Below are 24,085 nucleotides of genomic sequence, written 5' to 3'. Positions count from 1 at the left end.
CCAGTTGGTAGGGAAGTGGCCGGTCCGGAGTATGCCGTTGTAGAGCCTCGCTAGACACGCTAGGGCTCTACGGGGCAGCTGTGCGAGCGCTGCGGTGCTGATCCCGTCCGCTCCGGGCGCTTTGCGCTTCGGTAGACGGCTGACTAGCCGCCTTACCTCGCCGGGCGAGACGAAGCTCACCTCGGTAACGTCCGGCGACGGAGCGGTACGGAATTCACATACGCGACGTACGACTCGCTCGTGGTGCTCGACGACAGTGCTGGGTGCGTCGGCGGCGATTGGATTGGCCGTGAATTGCCCCTCCAAGTGCTGTGCCAGGATTTCTGCCCGGTCTTGGGCTGCGTAACGACGTCTGCCCGTCTCGTCAAGGAACGGGCAGACGGGGGGTCGTGCATTGGTGAGCTGTCGATTGAGTTGGTGCAGGTTGGTTTCGTGTTCGCCGGCCCGGGATATGACACCCTCCCAGGCGGCTCCACGCCAATCCCGCACTCCCTCCGACAGCTCTGCAGCCAGGCAGTTGAGCCCACGCTTGACCCGCGGGCAGCGGGTTCGGGCCCATAGGCGACGGAGATTCTTTTTCCGGGCGAGTTTTTCGCGCAGATGGTGTGGCAATTCCTCTCGACGGCGAGAAGCCACGTTTATTGTGGTAGTTGCCGCCTCCACTGCGGTGCGAATTCGCTCCGTTATGAGTGTGGAGGCGGCTTCGACACCCTCTGGCGATGATAGTTCGCCGTCGAGGTGTAGATGCTCCAATTCTGCGCGAAAAACACGCCAATCCATCCGCCGCCTCGACGGTCTCGTCGGTGTGGTGGTGGTGGAGAGGTCAAGCGTGGCTAGAACTGGGAGGTGCTGCGTGTCAAGGTCGTACAGCACCTCCAGTAAGACCGGGCAAGGCACAGCCTGCACTAGGGCAATGTCCAGAACGTCTGGGCTATGTGTGGGATTTGAGGGTACGTGGGTTGGGTGCGCTGGGCCCAACACCTCGTACCCGTGGATCTGCGAATCCTGGAGGAGTCTTCGACCTATCGGCGAGCACAAACGGGAACCCCAAGCCGTGTGCTTCGCGTTTAGATCGCCCATAAGCAGGGTGGGACTCCTCCCATCCAGAACGTTCCGGACATCGGAGGGGCTGAATTCCGGTCCCGGGGGACGGTAACCTGCCAGGACCTTCAGTTCCGCGCCGTCGACGTTGATGCTTACTCCTATGGAGCGCATGACGCGGAACTCGGGGCGCTCTAACTCCACGTGGACCACGTCTCGACGGACTAGTACCGCCGTACCGCGGTACGCAATGCCCGCCGATGACGTTTCGTCGCGTCTATACACGTGGTAGTTAGGCACCCTCAACGTCTCCTTTTCTGTGAGCTTCGTTTCACCCAGGAGTATGATGTGCACATCCTGGGTGCGAGCTAGGAGACGGAGGTCCTGGACTTTATCCTTTATTCCCCCGGGGTTCCAGTACACAATGCGCAGGCTAGTACCCGCCATTTCTGTATTGTTGGATTTTGGCCAATCCGTTTAATGCCGCCGACTTTGTGTCCGCGCCGGCCGCGAGCGTAGTAAGCAGCTCCGTCAACAGGCTAATAAGCATGTTCAGTGCTCTGTCGACGGGCGCTTGTGTGAAGGGCGCGGGCGCGGCGTGTGCCGAACGCGACTCGGGGTATGTGGTAGGCGCGGGAGGTGCGCGTCTTACGTCCGCCAAAAGCGGCTTGAAAGCCACTCTCGGCACATTGTGTGCCGGTGGCGCCGCCTGGCGGCGACGTGGCGCTGCACGCGGGCCCTGATTTGGGACGGCATGCATGGGAAGGGAGGGGGGTGCGTTGTACGAAAATATTGGGGTGGGATCAGGTAGGAAGGGGATTGGGGTTGATGCCGTCACGGGCTCATCTCCGCGCCTCTTCTTGCCGCGTCTTCGGCGGCGGCGCTTTTTCGTAGCACCGGCGTCGGCGCCTCGTTGCGTCGGTTCGTTAGCCGGCGCCATTAGGTTGGCGCCAGCGGTTTCCTCGACCGTTATTACGGGAGGGGGAGCCTGGGCGACGTATGTACGAGGCGCCGCGGTGGGATTGTTGCGCCGCCGTTGCTGCGCCGTGGGCGCCGTCGACGTCGCAGTGGGGACGGGGGGACGGGGTTTGATTCCCCTCTGCCGGGCCTCTCTTTTGTACACCGGGCACTTCCGGTCGTTGGCGGTGTGCGGCTTTGCGCAATTGGCACAGGTCGGCTTTTGGTCACGCGGCCTGTCGCAGTTCGCCGCCGGGTGCTCCCCACCACAGCGAACGCATTTGACGGGCCGGTGACAATTGGCCGACGCATGGCCGAATGCCTGGCATCTGTGGCACTGAGGCAACACAGATGCCGGCTTCCACGCTTCAACGACGACGCCACGCATGTACAGGAGCTCGTCCACCGCATATAAGCGTGCGAGCTCATCCTTGTCCATGGGGTCGAGTTGAGCGTGGAAGATACAGCCGGGACGACCGCGACGGGCAGGAATACCCCGCACCAGTCGCACTCCGAATCCCTTATCCTGTAGGGCATCCACTATCCTCTCATTGGGGGTGTCGGCGGGGAGGCCCCGTATCGCCACCTTGGTGGGCAGTTCCGAGGCCAGACTGTAGAAGTACCAACTTATAGTTGGGTCCTTCTCGCTGGCTTGTATAAGGTATCTCTGGACGGCTCGGAATTCGTCGTCCGTCCTTGGCAGGAATCTGACCCCACTGCCGAAGGGTCGTGCATTTGGAGCCTCCCCCAGGACGCGCCTAAGCTGCTCGAAGTGGCGCGTCCAATTTGGGAGGCGTTCTGCCACTATGGGGGGGTATTTTCCTCGCCCTGTGGCGGGTTCAGCGCCTGCGTCGGCGTTCCTCGTCTGAGAGGGGATTTTCGGAGCGAGGGCCGGGGCAGCCGAGGTGGCAGGGGCTGGGGTGGCGGGGGCCGAGGTGGCGGGACCCGCCGCTACTGCCGCGAATGACGGCGGGGTTCTCGTTCTAGGCGAGGGGACGGGGGGGAGCATCGGCTCGGGCGATTGTGGCACCGATTCGAGTGCCGCATATGACGTGGCGTCATACTCGCCCCTATCTAGCGTATAGGAGCGAGGTAGCGGCGAGCGCACACGCGAGGGTGCTGGCGAGGGCGCAGGCGAAGGCGCGCGCGAAGGCTCAGGCGAGGTCGCAGGCGACGCATGTACGTCGCCGTAAAAACGCCTGTCTTCCCCTCCCTCCTCGCTCCCGCTATCCGGCGGGGGGGAGGGTGAGCGCGGAGGGGGTGAAGGCTTTCGCCGCACGGTACCCGACTGGGACGGTAGGGGTTCCATTCCGTGCATTGGGTACCGCACGCACTTCTCTTAACACTTGTAATATATATTCTAAAATACATAATCATACAGTCCACAATGTGATATCATTTCACCACCCTAACCGGGCCTAATCAATGGTCCTTCTGCACCGGTATACAAGCCGTCTTAAGCAGAGCCAAGCTGTATATATGCAAGTCAGAAATTTGAAGACCAACACGTCGTGAATAACGGTCGCGAGTTGGACTTCGAGTATCTCTTCGTGGAGTGGAGTCGTCGCACAGCCTACATAGAAAACGATGTCACTTGTGGGAGTATTGCATTGTATTTGAGTGAGTCCGTTCCAACTAGACAACTTTCTTATTTCTTAACGTTGCCGAAAAACTCATTCTTTACTATTCAAAACTGCATTTCTATCCCTCTTTAAATCATTTATTATTTAGCTTTGCCCTTATTTTCTTATACACAGTCACGTATAGCTTACATTACTATATACATTGCATTCTATTAATTTGCGCGCTTAGAAGCAGCTAGTAACAGCCGGTCCGGTGCATCGACCTTGCACTCGACCGTGACCGTCATTGACCGTGCGTGACATTTACCTGCGCTTGCGCTACGGACATAGCTCTTAGTAACAGCCGGTACGGTGCATTGACCTTGCACTTGAACGTGTCATTGACCGTACGCGACCTTCGGCCCCTTCTTTCGGCTTCAGCATTTTCTTAAGACTTTAATATGGCAGATTCTATTAAAACATTAATTAAAAAACCTAGTTCTATGAAGTCTAAAATTACAGTTTTTAACAATTATTTAAATTTAATCAGTAGTAATGCGGATATATCTCATTTGCAACGTTTAGACTTGGAGGAGCGTTTTAATAGGTTCGAGGCCGTGTATTCCGATTTTGATGCATTACAGACCGACATCGAGGTGCTTTCTGACGACGCCGAGGCCGAGTCCACTCTGGCCGACCGTGAGGAATTCGAAAGCCAGTTCTTTCGTGTGGTGGCTCTCGCTCGCAGCCTACTGGCGACTTCGCGCGACGGTGCTGGGTCTGTGGCGGGTTCTAAAGATGCTAATTCAGGTGCACTCAATACAAAACAGAATTTTGTTCGTTTGCCGAAAATTTCCCTACCCTGCTACGACGGATGTTATCAATCCTGGTTGGAGTATAGGGACACATACATCTCACTGATTCACAACAATGCATGTATCGACGACATCAACAAGTTCCACTACTTACGTGCCTCACTTAAGGATAGCGCGGCTTCAATCATTCAAAATATAGACTTCAAAGCAGAGCATTATAAAATTGCGTGGGACTTGTGTGAGCAATATAACAACAACCGTGTCCTTGTGAATAATCACATTCAAGCGTTGTTTGATGTTGAACAGATATCGAGGGAATCAAGTGTGTCACTTAGAGGTCTGGTTGATGTCATTAATAAAAATATAAGGGCACTAACAACTCTAAATCAGCCCACTAATCATTCGGATACCCTCATCATCTTTATAATGGCAAAAAAGCTGGACGTCACAACTAGTCGTAACTGGGAGGAACACAAAAACTCATTAGCTACTGATCCCATTTTATCATTATTTTGTACATTTTTAAATAAAAGGGCTGACTTATTGGAGTCTGTCGAGTAAATTTTCATTAATTGCAGTACTTCAATTGTCGCTTTAAATAATCAAACTAATAATAATAAATCTATCATTACTCATAATAAGAAATCAATTTCTTATAATAAGCAATCTGTCATTAAATGTCCACTTTGCTCTCAAGCACACTCATTATATTCTTGTGAATCTTTTAGGGCCTTATCTATAGAAAATCGCATTCAAAAGGCGAAAGAATATAAAGTGTGCCTAAATTGCTTACGCTTAGGCCATAACGCAAAATATTGCAAATTAACTCATTGCAAATATTGCAAAGTTAAACATAATACACTTTTACATATAGAAATAAATAGTACAATCCCATCTCATCATGTTCTGCCTTCTGCATCGCCTTCTCTGTCAAATGATGTCGCTTTATCAGCCGATACTATGCAGCTTGCTACTTCTGCGCATTGTCTACTTTCCACAGCATTGGTGAACGTGACCAACGCTACGGGCAACAAGTGCACGGCACGTCTACTGCTGGACAACGGTAGCACGGCGAACTTTGTTACGCAGAGCCTGTCGGAGAAACTGGGTTTGTCACAACGCGGTACGAGCACCAAGGTAACGGGTATAAATAGTCACGTATCTATAAGTACACAGTCTTGCAACCTCACCATAGAGTCTTTATGCTGTGCTTACAAAATTGATATCGAGTGTCACATTTTGCCTGAAATTACAAAGGTCTTACCGTCTTGGTTTGTGCATGTCAGGCATGTCCCTATCCCTGCAGGTCTTCAGTTAGCGAACCCGAATTTTAATATTCCGTCGGTCGTAGACATTCTGGTAGGGGCCGAAGTATTTTGGGATGTCCTGGGCAATAATTCTATTCATTTAGGCAAACACTTACCGACATTGTGTGAAACTAAATTCGGATGGTTAGTTTCAGGTAGGATTAAACAACCGGAATGTTCGTACTCACAGTTTTGTAATCATGTTAATATTTCAAATTCACCAGATATTACTAAATTTTGGGAGTTTGATAATATATCACCTTATCACTCTTTGTCTATTGAAGAAAAAATATGTGAGCAGCATTTTGCAACAACTACTTATCGCAAAAATGACGGTCGTTTTGTAGTTACTATGCCTTTAAAAAACTAGGTCATTCTTATGACACAGCAAAAAATCGTTTTCTGTCCCTAGAACGACGCTTTCAACGATATCCATCATTTAAAAATAAATACCTGGAGTTTATGCGCGAGTATGAACGATTAGGTCACATGACGTCGGATTCAAACTATACTACGTCAACTGAGGATACCGTAGTCACTCACTTCATTCCACATCATGGCGTCACTCGTGAATCTAGTGCTACTACCAAACTGCGCGTAGTATTTGATGCATCAGTTCCTACCAGTTCTGGCACGTCACTTAATGACATTCAGATGGTAGGACCTGTAGTTCAAGACGATCTATTATCCATTTTAATACGTTTTCGTCAACTTAGGTATGTATTTTCGAGTGACATTGAAAAGATGTATAGAGCAATAGAACTGAATCCAGACCAAAGATCTCTTCAAAAAATAGTATTCCGGTTTGACCATAAAGAACCCCTAAAAACTTATACATTAAACACACTTACATATGGTACCGCTTCCGCTCCTTATTTAGCTACTAAATGCTTAGTTAGTCTGGCGGATGACATTCAGGATAATCGAGTCAAGTGTGCAATACAACGAGATATGTATGTTGATGATTACTTAAGTGGGGGAAGTACAATCTCGGAAACCATCGAAGTAGCTAAACAAGTGCAGTCTATTCTTTCCTCTGCTAAATTCAACTTACGTAAGTGGCGTTCTAATCATCCCACTATTTTAGCACAACTTACTAACAGTCATGACACTATGAATACACCCCTAGAATTTTCTGAGCAACATTTAATCTCTTCTCAATCTAAAACACTAGGTTTATATTGGGTTTACGATTCGGATTTGCTCACCTTTAGAATTAACATTAATTCAGTAAATAAGGTCACTAAACGTCATATTCTTGCAGTAATAAGTCAAATATTCGACCCACTGGGACTCGTCGGCCCGTGCGTAGTCGAAGCTAAAATCATTCTGCAACGTTTATGGTTAGAGAAATATGACTGGGACGATGAAGTATCTCTCGAGATCAGTAACCTTTGGTCTACATTTCAAAATAGCATGTCCTCGCTTAATAGTTTAAAGATTCCTCGTTGGGTTTTGTATGAAGACTCTATCATTCACGAAGTACACGTCTTTACCGATGCGTCCGAAAGGGCGTATGGAACGTGTCTATACATTAGAACGTGTAGTGGTAGTGGTTCGATAGGTGTACAGCTTCTAGCTTCTAGAAACCGCGTAGCGCCAATTAAACCAACGACAATGCCGAGGCTTGAACTTTGTGGAGCTTTGTTAGGTGCAAGACTGTGTATCAAAGTTCCAAAATCATTGAATATACCTATCCATAAATGTAGATTCTGGTGTGACTCGACTATAGTATTAGGTTGGTTGTCGACTCCTGCTAACCAACTTAATCCTTTCGTTAGAAACCGAGTGCATGAAAGCACATACGGTCATACTTGGAGCTACGTACCGTCGAAGGACAACCCGGCGGATCTTGTTTCGCGTGGAGTAAAGGCCGACGTTATCGGAACTACCCCTTTATGGTGGTCCGGACCTTCGTTTTTACTTAAAAATGAAAATGAGTGGCCAATAATGCCAAACAAAACGAAACATGATTTGCCGGAAGTAGTAACTCATTTTATTAGTAGTGACAATCAATCATGTAGTAATTCATCATCTAGTAACACTCATTCATTATTGATACAACATTTATTAGAAAATCATTCAAGCTTAACTAAAATACAAAGAATAATAGCATACATACAAAGATTTATTCATAATTTAAAACATAATAGTAACAAATTGTGCGGCAATCTCTCTACGAGAGAACTGCAAGAATCATTAATTTATATTTTACATTTGTCACAAATTGATATGTTTCCAAACGAATTTGAAATTCTAAAATCTGGTCAGATATTGCCACACAAAAGTAGACTACTTGCTTTGACACCATTTTTAGATAATGATAACCTTATCCGCGTGGGCGGAAGACTTGACAATTCCCCTTACGACTTTAACATGAAACATCCTATAGTTATATGCAGCAAACATAAATTGACAAGACTTATATTTCAAATGCAGCATATTAAATTACTCCACGCCGGTCCTCAATTATTATTGTCTCACATTCGTCATACTTACTGGCCTCTAGGAGGCAGACTCTTGTCTAAATTAATTGTAAAGAAATGTGTTACTTGTTTCAGACATAAGGCTAAAAATGTCCAGCCTATAATGGGTCAGCTGCCGTTAGCTAGGACACAACTTGAATTCCCATTTCTACATTGTTATGTTGACTATGCTGGACCAGTATTGATAGCTAATCGTAAGGGCCGCGGGAGCAAACTTTCAAAATCGTATATGTGCATCTTTGTTTGCTCTGCAGTGAAAGCTGTACATTTGGAGCTCGTCACAGATCTCACCACCGAGGCTTATATGGCCGCTTTAAATCGGTTTGTGGCACGTCGAGGTAAGCCTCGAAGTATTACATCCGACAACGGTACGAATTTCGTTGGCGCATCCAATGAAATGCAAAGGTTTTTGCGTACCTCGAATGTCGCATCTGAAGCGGTACAACAGGGCATCGAATTTATTTTCACGCCTGCCTACTCTCCTCATTTTAATTCATTAGCAGAAGCTGCCGTAAGGTCCTTTAAACATCACCTAAGACGTATATTAAAATTAACTCATTTTACCTATGAAGAGATGACAACTTGTCTCATTCAAATAGAAATAGTTCTAAATTGTCGCCCTCACCCCCTTTCATCAGATCCTAATGATTTTTCGGCTCTTACACCCTCACACTTCCTAATTGGACGGCCACTCTTATCTGTGCCACAACCACAGGTGACTGACACTGACGTCAACCTCTCGAGACTGGACAGATGGCGTAGAATTTAGCACATACGACAACATTTCTGGAGACGATTTCATAATGAATACATTTCCATACTTCAGGCAAAAACAAAATGGCTCCATTCATCAGACGAGGTGAAACTTGGAGCTCTCGTCCTGATCAAGGACAAGACAGCACCTCCGCTACTGTGGTGCCTGGGTCGGGTCGTAAAGATCTACCCTGGCGTGGACGGCGTCACAAGGGTGGCCGTGCCTTCAACTGCATCTGCCCTCTTCCTGAGCATTGAAGACATCACTTCAACCCCGGGAGTCTGTTGGCGCGCACGCGACGACAGTGGACGGCTGCGGGGTCTGCGGGCGCCGCGGGGCATCCGAGCCGGCAGCGAGCCCGATCTGCCGCGACACCTCACTCGGCCATTCCGTGCATTGGGTACCGCACGCACTTCTCTTAACACTTGTAATATGTATTCTAAAATACATAATCATACAGTCCACAACGTGATATCATTTCACCACCCTAACCGGGCCTAATCAATAATATTGTGAATTTAATCTGAGTTCGGGTCGTCATAAACATAAATAAAATTACAATATGCCTATTGGTAAAATAGAACCGTTCGATCTAAATTGTAAACAATGGCCGGCATACGTAAGACGTGTCAATCAATTTATTATTCTCAACGAAATAAAGCCGGAGTTAAAAGTACCGATGTTAATAACGGTGGTCGGTGAAGCGACGTATGCATTGATGTGTGATCTGTATGTACCGGATGCATGCAGTTAACATTACTGAATTTATGAGATTACCTTAATCTGATAAATTCAGTAATGTTAAATACAACATACATTCATCACTAATATTCGCTAAAAATGAATATGGAATGTGATCATTTCCTGGAGATGAATCTTTCGTATGAGACAGAACGGTTTTCAGTTCCGTAAATGTAAAAAGACTGTCAAGAGCTGAAGAGTTTATATTTTTATTGGTGGAAAGTGGCCGAGGTATGGGATCCATATGAGACACGTAGGGTGGTGCTAAACGATCTAGAAACTCGTTAGCTGTAGTCTCTGATAATGTAAAAAAAGGAGAATCTTGGAAAGCAGATCTGTATCTTTTTATATTACGCCATACAAGGGAAGGATGAGTATGAGGCGAAATAGAAGAACAGAAACGTTTCCATCCTTCTGACTTCTTTTTCTTTAAAAGTTTCCGGGTGGAGGCTAGTAGGGCAGATAGATTGGTGAAGTTTTCTGAAGTCATATCATTACAATATAATCTTTCTGTCTGTTTCCTGGATTTAATAGCTGTAGTACATTCATGGTCCCACCAAGGTGGAGAAGGAATTTTACTATTATTATGTTTGTTTACAGGAAAAACTTCATCAGCGACTTGTATCAAAATTTTTCTGAGGGCTTCAGAACAGTCCGATTCATTACCAGAAATAATAGGAGGGAGAGATGATAATTTATTTTGTACGCCAATTTGGAATTTATCCCAATTATTATTATTATTTAACTTATGTTTGTAAAAAGAATTTCTCTTCTCTTTTTTTTGCTAAGTACACTTCTGTAATTCCATTGGACTACTTGGTCCATTATGGAGTAGATTTTTTAATATTTCTATAAATGGGGCAACGTGGGACGGTATTATATTAGAACTTACAAGTAAGTTGATTAATGAAATAATAACTTCTGTAATATTAGATTGACTTTCATTTTTATACTAACTGTTAAGTGCACAGCCATTAGAAGGGGAGGGCATATTAAAATCTTTTATAATATTCTCATGGGCAACTTAATCATACCCAACATAGGATGGACGAGGAGATTTAGGTTTTAAGAATACGGTTTTTTTTATAAGATTGTTTAAAAGCAGTATCATTATAAGTTTTTGATTCAGATATATTTTTTAAATGTGCTGATGGCGTGGAAAGGACTTCAGCAAAAGGCTTTGTAACAGCAGGGTGCAATTTTGAGGCCTCAGCATATGAGATACAATTTTCAGCCATATACAACTTTATTTGTTTTTGTCTATTCAGTGGCACTTCGTGAGAAGGTAGCCATTATTATTGCTAAAAATTGCATATAGATGGCATGATTGCTATCAATGGAATTCTTCATAGTTTTGCAAACGTTTTAAAAAACAAAACTATGTTTTCAAAAATGTTTAAACTATTTTTAAAAAGTTATATATACATGTTAAAATGAAATAATGCGATTAGAAAAGTAATTTTCATATATTTACTCATTTTGTTATTTTCCAGTATTTAATTACACTTTAATCAGTGCTAATACGGAGTTTAATGTTTTCAAAATGCTTTTATAGATGGCATTGTTTTCATTTGTATCGACCTAATTAAATGTTTCTTTTATATTTTCCAATAATAAGCACTTAATATATTATTATTATAAATTAAACATATAAAAAAAATTAAGTATATACAGCCGAACAAGCAAGCAATATTATTTGCAATAATACCTATGTAGGAAATGTTGCCATATTAAAAATAAATACATGTATTTATCGATTTTTTTCAAATAATCGATAACAGGATTTTATTACAGCGCATTATTCGATGATGTTTTTAGTCTTTGCAAACAGTAAAATTTCATTATTTTGTATTATACTCTTATTTGTGGAGCAATGTATAATTTTTACTGGACGACGCAAAGCAAAATAAGGGGAAACAAATAAATATACTTGCATACCTGTGAAAATCATATTTGACAGGTATGCAAGTATATTTATTTGTTCGCTCATAACTTCGAAACTTAGAAGACGGAAATATTAATTGGATTAATCTCATACAAGTGTACTCTATTATGTTGACCTCTACGCGGTCTGCCTGGTAATTATTGAAGTTAATTATATTAGTGACATTGTACGTCTATTAAAAAATTAAATACCTACTTATTGTAATTTAATATATGAGAATTGAATGTGGTATAGAGTATATAAGGTCAGCTATACATTTATTAAACCTCAAAAAACAAGTGTTATATAATATCTAAATTACTGCCATTGGTAAATAAATATGTGGATCTTCGAATTTTTACAAATACTCATAAGAAACTTTACAAATACTCGCATTTTGTTTTGTAGAAGGATATTTTCAACCATACAAATTTGTACAAAGTTTAGAAACGAAAATCATACACAATACAATGATATATTACTGATTCTATTACTATTAGTTTTTTAATTTCTCCATTCGAGGGTAGGTTATTCATAATTTATATTATTAGATTTCAGCACAAATAAAAATACCGATTTAAAATCGAAGGTTGGTCCATATTTTTTTATTATATCGAAACGACAACGAGTACTGGCAACATAAAAGAAAGGTTAAAAATATAAAATATAGGAATAACAGAATAGGATAATCGACTTTACGTCAAATGCTTAAAACATATTTTCACTAGCATTGGATTTTTTCTCTATTTTCATGTTTTAAGATAAGTAGGTACTTCACTTCAACTTTTGAATTGTTCCTGTTCAGAGTTCATTGAACTTCTTATTTTTTTGTCAAACTCAATAATTTAAATGTGTCTAAGGACTACTTACTACAAATATTTAGTAAACTATCGTGTCTTTGAGGATTATCTCATACCAGGTATAACTATAAGTTGTTAAAAACTTGCATATGTATGCGTGTGTATCTTTCATATTAAAATAAAATAAACATAGGTACTTGGTAACCGCTATAATGTGGTTTTATTATTGTTATGAATGTCAGTTCAAAAAACTAACATTGATTTTATAATTTTTGATTGATTGAGAAAATACTGAAAATTATGAATTAATATAAAGTGCTAAACAGTAGTATTATTATTATATTTTATTAGAACTGAATGAATATGATGTATGAATATTATGTTTATTGTGCTAATAAGGTTAGAGTTTAGTTAATTTCATGTAAATTCATTCAAGTTCATGAAAATGTAACATATATAATATTGTTTTCAGATTTTCCCGACAACAACTTAATACTGTACAAAGTTTAAGTTAGATGAAGATAAAGAACATTTTTACTGTAAAGAACAGGAGTTCAAAAGAATAAGAAATATATATACATTTTACTGTATAAAATAATAATGTAAGTAAAAATAAGAGAAAAAAGCAGAAGAAAAATCTGTAAATTATTAATCACAATGCAATTAATAATATAATTAAACAAGTAAGAAAGCAATGGACTGGGGATGAGAAGAAATTCCAAGTTATTATATTATGTGTAACCGACTGCAAATAAGTTTATGATTTTTATTATATTGATTCATCAACAAGTCCAGCACAATAATTCCTGGTACACAAAATATTTGTGTACCAGGAATTAATTATGAAATGATTTTAATGCAATAATTGTTTTGATATTGATTTATTTGGAATATAATATAAAAATAACAACCAAGTTGAAAGAAATATTATTTTAAATTATTAAAAAATTGTTTATTCTGTGATTAATAAATTATTTAAAAGTGCTTTGTTACCTGAAATAAAAATTTTATGATCTTCAAGTGTTGTGTTCATGCAATGTTAGTTTCACCTCATTCGATTTAAAATGTCAGGAATAATTTACTACATAATGATTTTGTATTAGATGGTAATCATATATATTTTTTAATGCAATGTGTATAATAATTTCCATTTTCATCAAAAAAACTTTGTGTTGATCTATATTTCTCTCTATACATAATATTTCTCTGTCTATAGACTTTGGTCGTGGAATACTAATAAGAAACAAAATCTAGAGCCTATAGTATATCACAGCATCCCAGAACCTTGTATTTAAGTCATATAAGGACTTAGTACCTACCTAATGCTACTTTTTTAATCAATTAATTAATTTGATCTCAATTATCATAATGATGATTATGTTGAGAATGCTGCCAAAGATGAATTTTATGGTGGTCATAAATAAATACCACCGTCACCGTCGTTAACAGTCATTATTGATCTCATCATCACCACCAGAATGGTGGTCACATCATCATCACCCTTACCCTCCCTCATCTACTTAGTAGCTACTATTATTAATTGAAATGGTAAATAAGCTGACGATCCATCCAACCACGACGCTATCCGACGTATATACATACACATAAATTATTAAACAGCATTACAAACATTACGTCATCATGTTGTGCCCGCTATATCCCTCATACGTTGTCATTCTGAAGAACATAGATGTTATGTCCAAATACCCTGTAATTTCGCAGCTTAATTTCAACTGAATAACAACTTACATAAATACCAAAAAAAACAATTGTAGATATCGAAGGTTCTACAAATAGGTATAACTCAAAATAAGTACCTACATGTCATTAGCACCGATGTAGTATCCCTGAAAGAACCTATATAACAGATTCATGGTTTGCAGGTATTATTTTCGATTTTACAAATTGCTAGTTTACCATAATTAACTATATATTGAGAAATATTTATTAGAGAAATAATTATACATTGAAAATTAAATGAGGTATCCATATGTACATCAATTGATTATAGCTAAAATCTATAACTATCACATAACAATTTAAATAAAACTTTTTTTTTAGGGTAGCTGTGAAGCACTAAACACATAGGAACTTTGGTCTTACTTATTTAATTGTTTAATTTTAAATTACCAATTATTTGTGTCATGTATTGATTATGTTAATAGAAGGTCAATTTATAATTATGTATATTGAGGGTAAATGTGAAATAAACAGTTTGGTTTCTGATCTCAACTTGGTTGTATTCTTTATTGGCGACGAGATAAATTAAAATTATTTAACGTGAAAATGGCAGCAACTGTGTCGAATATTGTGTTTCCCGGACAATTTAACCCAAAAACTGATAAGTGGTGTGATTACAAGGAGCAATTAATGTGTGCGCTAGACGCGGCGGGCGTCAGTGAAGATAACCTCAATAGGGGACGATCGCTGTTCCTTTCTCAGTGTGGAAAAGACACTTTTGCGTTAATCGCATCTCTTTTAGTTCCTAAACAGCCGACTGAAGTATCGTTAGCGCATATTTTCAATGTTTTGGATAAGTTTTTTGAACCAGAAGTTAATGAAATACTACAAAAATTTCATAAACGGCAACAGTTGCAAGGAGAAAGTGTACAGGACTATGTAGCGGCTATGAGCCGACTAGGTGCAAAGTGCAATTTTGTAGACCTGGAACGCCAGTTGAGGGACCGACTAGTGCTGGGGGTGCGGGATGATCGCTTACGGCGCGATTTATTAAAGAAGAAGGATTTAACATACGAAGTCGCTCTACAGACTTGTCTGGATTATCAAGCGACATTCCCTGATTTGTACCCTGCGTATGCAGCTAGTGCGTCAAACCAAACTCCACCAAATGTTACCGAAACCGAACCTATGGATATTGGTATTGTGAGATCCAATGAATGTCGACGGTGTACACGCGGTCATAAGCCAGGCAAACGCTGTCCGTTCTGGAAAGCAAAATGCTTCTATTGTAAGAAATTCGGGCATATTGCAGCAGCATGCGATAAGAGGCCAAGACGCACACACCTAGTTGACGAGGGTGGAGAATGTAGTGGAAGTGACGACGTGTTGGCAGAGAAGATGATGGGGATTTATGTCTGTACAAATAATTACACACCTCCTATAACTACCGATGTTATTATAGACGGAGTGCAATTATCAATGGAAGTGGACTCGGGAGCCTCTCGGTCTATTATGTCGGAAGAGACATATAGAAAGCTATGGTCGACACCCCCACCTTTAAGACCCACTACATTGAAGCTGGTAACATGGACTAGAGATCCTATAAAAGTTTTGGGAGTAGCTAATGTACGAATTATATTAGCAAATAAAGAAGCACAGTGTGAACTTGTAGTAGTATCAGGAAATGGGCCGAACCTGTTGGGTAGAAATTGGTTTCAAACACTAGGCCTCCAAGTTTCTGGACTGTGCTGGTCTGAAGAGGATATAGAACAGTATAAAAGAGAATATCCTAAGTTATTTAAAGAAGGTCTGGGAGAGTACAAGGGTCCTAAAGTTTCGTTACATTTACGACAAGATGCCATCCCTCGTTTCTTAAAGGCCCGCCCGGTGCCTTACCCACTCAAGCAGAAGGTAATAGAGGAATTAAACAAGATGGTCACTGCAGGCATACTAACACCTGTACGATATTCGGAATGGGCCACGCCACTGACACCAGTCATGAAGGAAGATGGAACAATACGAATGTGTGGTGACTATCGAGTGACTGTAAACGGCGCGATAGATACAGATACATACCCATTGCCAAAGTCGAATGAAGCATTTGTGAAATTGAGTGGGGGCAGGATATTTAGCAAACTGGACTTAAAGCAAGCATACACACAGCTTAAAGTAGATGATGCGACAGCTATGCTGCTAACACTTAATACTCCGATTGGTCTAATGAAGATGAATCGCTTACCGTTCGGCGTAAGCGCAGCGCCAGCTATTTTTCAACGGCTTATGTCAACTGCGCTTGCAGGTATGGAGGGAGTAGCATGCCTGTTAGACGATGTAGCCGTAACTGGCACCACCGTCGAAGAACACAACCAGAGACTTAAGAAGGTCTTATGTAAACTGGAAGAAATGGGACTGCGTCTGAATGTCAAAAAGTGTGTGTTTGCAGCGAATAGCATTACATTCTTAGGCCACATGTTAGATGTGGAGGGGCTCCACCCGTCACCTGCGAAGGTTAAAGAAATTCAAGAGAAACCAGCTCCAACGAACAGAGAAACCCTGCGAGCTTTTCTGGGTTTATACAATTTCTATGAGAAATTTTTGCCTGGTAAGAGCACCATATTAGAGCCATTGTATAGACTTTTAGAATCTAAAAGGCCATGGAGCTGGGGTGATGGAGAACATAAAGCCTTTTTGGAAGCTAAACGATTACTGTCTTCCGATCTCACGCTGGTGGGATATGATTTGCAGAAAGAACTAATTCTCATATGTGATTCCTCGGAGTATGGACTAGGAGCAATTATTGCGCATGTTATGCAGGATGGATCAGAAAGACCGGTGATGATGGCCTCAAGAACATTACAAGCCCATGAGAGGCGGTACGGTCAGATCGATAAAGAGGCTTTGGCAATTATATTTGGATTGACTAAATTCCATGAGTTCTTATCAGGTCGTAAATTCATTATAGTGACGGATCATAAGCCATTAGTTGGTCTATTCAATCCAGAAAAACCTATACCGGAGCAAATTTCACCTAGAATGCTACGCTGGTCACTAAAACTAGCATGTTATGATTACAAAATAAAGTACAGACCAGGTAAATTAATTGGCAATGCGGATGCTTTAAGCAGATGGACTGCTCCGAATACATCATGCATAAAGACAGAAGAGACCAGAGATATGTTGTTGATGGAAGAACAATTGAGCGAGTGGCAACTGGATGCTTGTAAAATTGCTGAGGAGACCAAAAAAGATGTGGTTCTGCAAAAAGTAATGTTCTATGTGTTGCATGGTTGGCCGCGCAAAAACACAGATTTGAGGTTACAAGCGTATTAGACAAGGAGAGAAGCTCTTTCGCATAATAAAGATTGTTTATTATGGTGTAATAGAGTAATAATACCGACATCCTTACAGGAGAAGGTGTTAAAATTGTTGCATGCACCACACGCAGGCATGGTTCAAACCAAAGCATATGCAAGAGGGTACGTGTGGTGGGAGGATATGGATCGTCAGATTGAGAACGTTGTAGCCTCATGTCAACACTGTCAACTGGTACGAAATAAGCCACCAAAAGACCCACAATCTTGGATTGTCTCGGAAAAGCCTTGGAGTCGAGTACATGTTGATTTCGCAGGACCCTTCCAGGGGAAAACATTTTTAGTCCTAGTAGATAGCTACAGTAAATGGTTTGAAGCTGAAATAGTGCCTTCAATGAATAGTGGTACGGTGATAAATGTTGTCAGAAAAATCTTTACGTCGCAAGGTCTTCCCGATGTATTAGTTTCTGATAATGGACGCGCCTTTACATCTGAGGAGTTCAATATTTTTTTGAAAAATAATGGAATTAGACATTTGTATTCACCACCATATCACCCTGAAACAAATGGGCAGATAGAACGGGCTATCCAAACTTTTAAAAATAAAATGAAAAAATTGGAATGCCAAAATTGGCCATGGCAAGAAAAGCTCTGTAAAGTTTTATATTATTTACGAACAGTTCCTAATAGTTCCACCAACAAAACACCAGCCGAAATACTCAATGGGCGGAGATATAGAACTGCAGTTTCAGCCCTACATCCCGACTCGATTATGAGTCGTAGTGAGCATCAGCGTGAAGCGGCAGCACTCCATCCACCTGCCCGGAACTTTACCGTGAACCAACCAGTACTGATACATATGTATGGCCCAGGAGACAAATGGCACAGAGCTACTGTGGAGATAGTGGAAGGACCTGCAACTTACAGGGTGAGAACGGAAGATGGAGAGTTGCATCGGCGTCATACAGACCAAATTCTAGCAAGACCAGCAAGCGCAACTACAAGAGCACTTTCCGAGTTAGACAGTCACCTCATGAAGGAGTCTGACTCTAAGCTATCACAGGATCCATCCATAGTCATTCCACCTCCTGAATTATGGCCAGAAATTATAGGGATACCCAATGAGTGTTAATGAATGATTGTTATTGTCAAATTTACAAAATCTAATAACTGATTTGATATGTATTTCTAGCATCTAAATTATGATTGAGATTACCTAGATAATTAATTAATTAAGTATTATTCCTATTCAATAAATATTCTAATAGTAGTCATATTGCTAGCCAATCATTAGGAGAGAAAGGTATGTTATGTATTGATTATGTTAATAGAAGGTCAATTTATAATTATGTATATTGAGGGTAAATGTGAAATAAACAGTTTGGTTTCTGATCTCAACTTGGTTGTATTCTTTAATTTGTATTGTATTTTATGCATAAAGTATAAGTATAGTGGTGATCTACCTGCAGTAGTGTTATCTCCTTCGCACTTTCACTTTAAACAACTTTAAATTACATCATCAATGGACACTATACAGCAGTCATTGGAGCAGATGATGGAGCACTTTAATACAAGGATGGCAGCCTTCCAGGATAACCTTGAGAAAGCCAGTGGTGCTCCAGTTACCTTGGTTTCACTTGCTGCAGATTTCTCTAATTTTAAGTCTTTGATCGGAGACTCATTGATTAATCTCCAACATCAAGTTCAAGTTTTGGCACAACAGCAAGATCATCTTGAAATGCACAGTCGGCGCAAGATATTGTTGATTCATGGGATTCGTGAAGACTGTGACGCTAATTTGACTCTTCAAGTAACTAAGTTGTTTGCTGAGAAACTTAAAGTATCCATCTCACTAGACAATATAAGTAGAATTCATCGTATGGGCCGTGTAACCGGAGGGAAACCTCGTCCCGTCCTTGTTAAATTTCGCAGCATTGAGGTGCGCAATAAAGTGTGGACAGCGAAAACTGGGTTTAAAAGCAGTGGTATCACATTGTCTGAATTCCTCAATAAAGTCAGACATGAGGCTTTTATGAATACGCGGAAACACTTTGGTATATCTAAGTGCTGGACACAAAATGGAGCTGTGCTGATCATCGGAACTGACGGTAAAAAACATCAAGTCAGTTCAGGTGCCGACCTAAACCGGCTCATTAATTTGTCTCAGAGTGTTGTGTGTGATAATACGACGCTGCCTACAACTTCCCAGCTCGTCACCGCCCAGAAGACATCCGATACGGCAACGCGATCTAAGCGCATTTTGAAGAAATAATCTGTTCCTCGGCAAACTGTTGTAGTGGTCGTGGTGGCGGTATTATTTACGAAGGGTTTGTTCTATATTTTACAAAATTCAGTGGGTAGGTAAATTTAACTAATGTATTTTTTAATTTTCTTTGTATCTTGTGACGTTTTCAAAATTTTTACTTTTTCTATTATCAACCCACATTAAAAACATTTTCAATTATTTTCACTTGGTTGAGATTCGGCATTTCTGACAGTTATGACTTTGACAGAACTGACGTTGACAGTTGTTATATTGAAATAAGTATTTATGGTAGATTAGACTAAAATAGCCAACTTAGCCCATTTGGCATTATATTGATACAGCCATAGTTTTTAATATTGCCACCTAAATTTAATCTTTAAGTCATTGTTATTTTTGGTACTATTATGATGTAATTTCTCTTTTCATATGTACATATATATATTTATTATCAAATTCCAACTACTAGCAAGTAGACGCTCAGAGAAGAATATTAGTTTAATTTTTGTTTGTATATTATTGTTTTTCTTTTATATATATATAGCATATTGTATTTATATTTTTATGCACACATGTATATTGATAGTGATGGTGATAACACGTTTAATTATATTTCGGATCATACCAGCGATGACAGCTTTCAGCTGTGAAATCCAAGGGATTGAATTTTTAAATAATACCTTTTCTGAAGTACCTAAAAACTTTAATGCCGTTCACATTAACGCGCAAAGTATTCCTGCACACTTTCCTGAAATGCTTTCAACATTTAACGTAAATAATCTTCACGCTATCTTCATTTCCGAGACATGGCTAAAGCCGTGTCTTCCTTCAATTTCCTACTCTTTACCTGGTTTCCATCTTGTTCGCTGTGATCGCACTGGCGGAGGTGGCGGTGGTGTTGCCATATACCTGCGTTCCGATATCCCTTTCGTTTTGATTAATTCCTCTTTCAGCACTAATCCTTCCCATGAACCTGAGCATCTTTTTATAGAAGTCACACTCTCCCATACTAAAGTTCTTCTAGGAGTGTTCTATAGCCCGTCACCTACGGTTGACTATTTTTCCTTATTTGAGCAACTCCTAGAGAGGCTCCTTCCTTCCTATAGTCATACCATTATTATGGGTGACTTTAACACCTGCCTTTTAAAAAATGACTCCCGGGCAAATCGTCTTCAATCTGTAGTCAACGCCTGCAACCTGCATATCCTACCTCTAAATGCTACCCATTTCTTTCCTAGCTGCAATCCTTCCTTGCTCGATTTAATCCTCGTCTCATCTCCTGACCTTGTCGCTAATTTTGGTCAGCTGCCTGCTGATGGTTTTCCTTCCATAACCTTATTTACCTCTCCTATAAAATTCGTCCTCCTAAAATTAAACGTAAAATCCTTATGCAGCGCAATTTTGGTGCTATCGATATGGACTGTTTGCGCAAAGACGCCTCAGAATGTAGTTGGTCTACTATTGGTACTCTATCTGACGTAAACGATCAAGTTGAACGATTTAATAAATTAATTACAGATCTTTACAATAAACATGCTCCTGTCCGCCCTGTCAGGGTTAAGCATTTGCCTGCACCCTGGCTTACAGATGAGATCAAGACTATGATACTGAAAAAGAATAAAGCTAAGTCCAAATTTAGGTCAGACCCGGACAGATGTCGGAATGATTATATCAGCGCCAGGAATCTCTGTAATAGGATGTGTAGAGAAGCACAAAGACGCCACATTCACAAATCCGTTGAAAACGGTGATCCAGCTAAAGTCTGGAAATTTCTCAAGTCACTGGGGGTTGGGAAAAAAAGTAATGATAGCCCTGTTACTATGGATATCCAATGTCTCAACCAACATTTCTGTTCTTCTCCTGCTATAGATATTACTGTAAAATCTAATGCACTACGTAATCTTTCCTCCTTATCCACCCCTGACTGCTCTCCTTATTTCTTTGATCAATTGACCGATTGTGATGTTGAGAAGAGTTTGCTTTCAATTTCTTCAAATGCTGTAGGTACTGACAGCGTTAGTCGTAATATGATCTTGCTTGTTCTTGATATCCTTTTGCCCTCCATTACTTTACTCTTCAATAAGTCTTTGTCCTCTGGCGTCTTTCCCTCCAATTGGAAAGATGCTTTCATTATTCCTCTTCCCAAAAAAAAAAAAAATATTCCTACCTCATTCGAATAACCAGACATAATCTCCTAAATCCTTTACAATCTGGTTTCCGCCCCGGTCACAGTACGACTACCGCTCTTGTGAAAATAACTGACGATATTCGTCTTGGCATGGAGAACTCTCAGCTTACTGTTCTCACTTTACTTGATTTCAGTAACGCATTTAATACTGTGGATTTTGACATCTTATTAGGCCTCTCTCAACATATCTCCAACGGCTATTGACTGGTTTCGTAGTTACCTGTTGGGGCGTCGGCAGCGTATTCGCATCGATGACGCTCTGTCTTCGTGGTGCCTTACGTCAGCTGGCGTACCTCAGGGTGGTGTCTTATCTCCTTTTTATTTGCATTGTTTATTAGCTCAATCACTTCAAAACTTCAGTCTTCCTACCATCTCTATGCAGACCATCTCCAAATCTACACTCAGGCTGGTCTGGTAGATATAACTCAAGCCATATCCAATATCTATACTAATGTTTTTAAAATACTGTTTTTTGAGGAATTTACCAAATGTCACAGGGTGAAGTGTAGTACCGTCATTTGGAGACTTTTCTTGTCTTACTACATGAACTAAGTATGGGGCATGGTCTGTGGGTTCATACATTTTCCTTGCTACTGGTTCAGAAATATTATTAATTTCATTTGTTTCTTTAGATGTGGATGGATGAGGGGGATCTAAATTTACAGATTGTGGAGTGGAAATCACTTCCGTGAGAGGTTTTTGTATTTCAATGCCATCATTTGTGTCATCTATACAGTGGCAATCTGTAATTTTATCTGAAGAATTTTTTCTTCTCCTTTTATTACAACTTTTACAAAATCTTTGTAACCGACTGCGTTTTATTGCTCGGTTTGAACAAGACGTATCGGTTTCCATACCCGATTCGCATGAAATTGTAACATAGTTAGAAGCCGGAGGGACGAATCCCCCCGGGTCGGGGGGATCGTCCATAGAAATGAAAAAACGAAAAACTTACCAATAAAACAGCTACACTATATATACAAACTACAATAAACAAGCTAAATAATAGATATTAAAGAACTAAATACAGCATCACAATCACTAAATAATGAAAAATATTTATAAAATTTAAATCAAAAGAAAAAACGCGCCCGCCAAGTTTAACGTTTCCCGCCTTTTTTCAACTCCGAAATTAATAAAACTTTTTGTTATCATAATGAAGTAATTTGTTTTTATAGAGTTGTATTACGGCCCTGGAAACTTAGAAAGAATTATTACGTATCATTGAAATTGCACACGATTTGTTTTTCCTAAAAGTATATATATTAATATTATTGTAAATTTTACAAGGGACGCTGATAAAAAATATAACGTGTAAGTAGTATTAGAAAATATTTTATAACTCACTTTGTAATATTTGTACTACTTTTCAGCAGCTTTTGTCGTGAGTAAGGTTAGACAGTACACTGATACTGATACTGCTAGATTAGTCTATTTTAGTTATTTTCATAGTTTACTCTCTTATGGAATATTACTATGGGGAAAAGCGGCAGATATTAAAAATATATTCATATTACAAAAACGTGCCGTTCGAGCGATCTATTGTATGAAGAGTCGTGACTCATTAAGAGAGAAATTCAAAGAGGCAAATATTCTCACCGTTGCTTCTCAATTTATATATTAAAATATCCTATATGTTCATAAAAATCTTGACTTATTTCCAAAAAACAGCAATATTCATAATATTAATACTAGATTTAAAGACAAACTTGCTGTCCCCAAGTATCGTTTAGAAAAAGTTAATAGGTCTTTTATGGGAATAGGTATAAAAATTTACAATAAGATACCAAAGGATATGTTGGAATTATCCTTAAATAAATTCAAAACATCTGTTAAATCATATTTACTGAGCAAAGCCTATTACTCACTAAACGATTACTTGAGTGACGAGTGTGCATGGCAATAGTTGTTCATGCACTGAATTTTCATTTAATGTTAGACATAGACACCTATATAAAAATAAATTGTAAATAAACTGAGCCTTATAAAAAAAAAAGTAATTCAATTGAGTTTCTTGCCAGTTCTTCTCAATTGGATCTATATACCGAACTGGACGGTAGGGAAAAAAAAAATTATAATTTGACGTATATAAAAATTTGACGTTCATAAGCGGCTAAAATGTCCTACATGAATAAATGATTTTTGAATTTGAATTTGAATATTTTGTAATACTTCTATCAACTATACCCTTAAATTTGAAGTCATCTACATTAGTTTAGAAGATAATTACTCGTTGCTACCAAACAAAAATTTTAA

At 40.3% G+C, this 24,085-nt stretch overlaps 3 protein-coding genes across 3 annotated transcripts; all 3 read left to right on the top strand.

Moving 5' to 3' along the window:
• The first annotated feature begins 4,021 nt into the window (after positions 1-4,021).
• On the top strand, positions 4,022-4,936 carry LOC131843817 (uncharacterized). Its single transcript, XM_059192571.1, has one exon. The coding sequence runs from the start codon at positions 4,022-4,024 to the stop codon at positions 4,934-4,936; it is 915 nt and encodes a 304-aa protein (XP_059048554.1).
• A 20-nt stretch (positions 4,937-4,956) lies between these two features.
• On the top strand, positions 4,957-9,423 carry LOC131843816 (uncharacterized). The gene is made up of 2 exons (XM_059192569.1): positions 4,957-5,512; positions 8,995-9,423. The coding sequence occupies exons 1-2, from the start codon at positions 5,336-5,338 to the stop codon at positions 9,421-9,423; spliced, it is 606 nt and encodes a 201-aa protein (XP_059048552.1). The 5' UTR covers positions 4,957-5,335.
• A 9,412-nt stretch (positions 9,424-18,835) lies between these two features.
• Positions 18,836-19,650, top strand: LOC131843815 (uncharacterized). The gene has a single exon (XM_059192568.1). It carries the CDS (start codon positions 18,901-18,903, stop codon positions 19,648-19,650), a length of 750 nt encoding a protein of 249 aa, XP_059048551.1. The 5' UTR covers positions 18,836-18,900.
• Positions 19,651-24,085: the final 4,435 nt, after the last annotated feature.

This window comes from Achroia grisella, unplaced genomic scaffold, assembly GCF_030625045.1.
Source record: "Achroia grisella isolate CSIRO2021 unplaced genomic scaffold, CSIRO_AGI_Agris_v1 utg3481, whole genome shotgun sequence".
Lineage (NCBI taxonomy): Eukaryota > Metazoa > Arthropoda > Insecta > Lepidoptera > Pyralidae > Achroia > Achroia grisella.
This window is presented reverse-complemented; position numbering and strand designations above follow the sequence as displayed.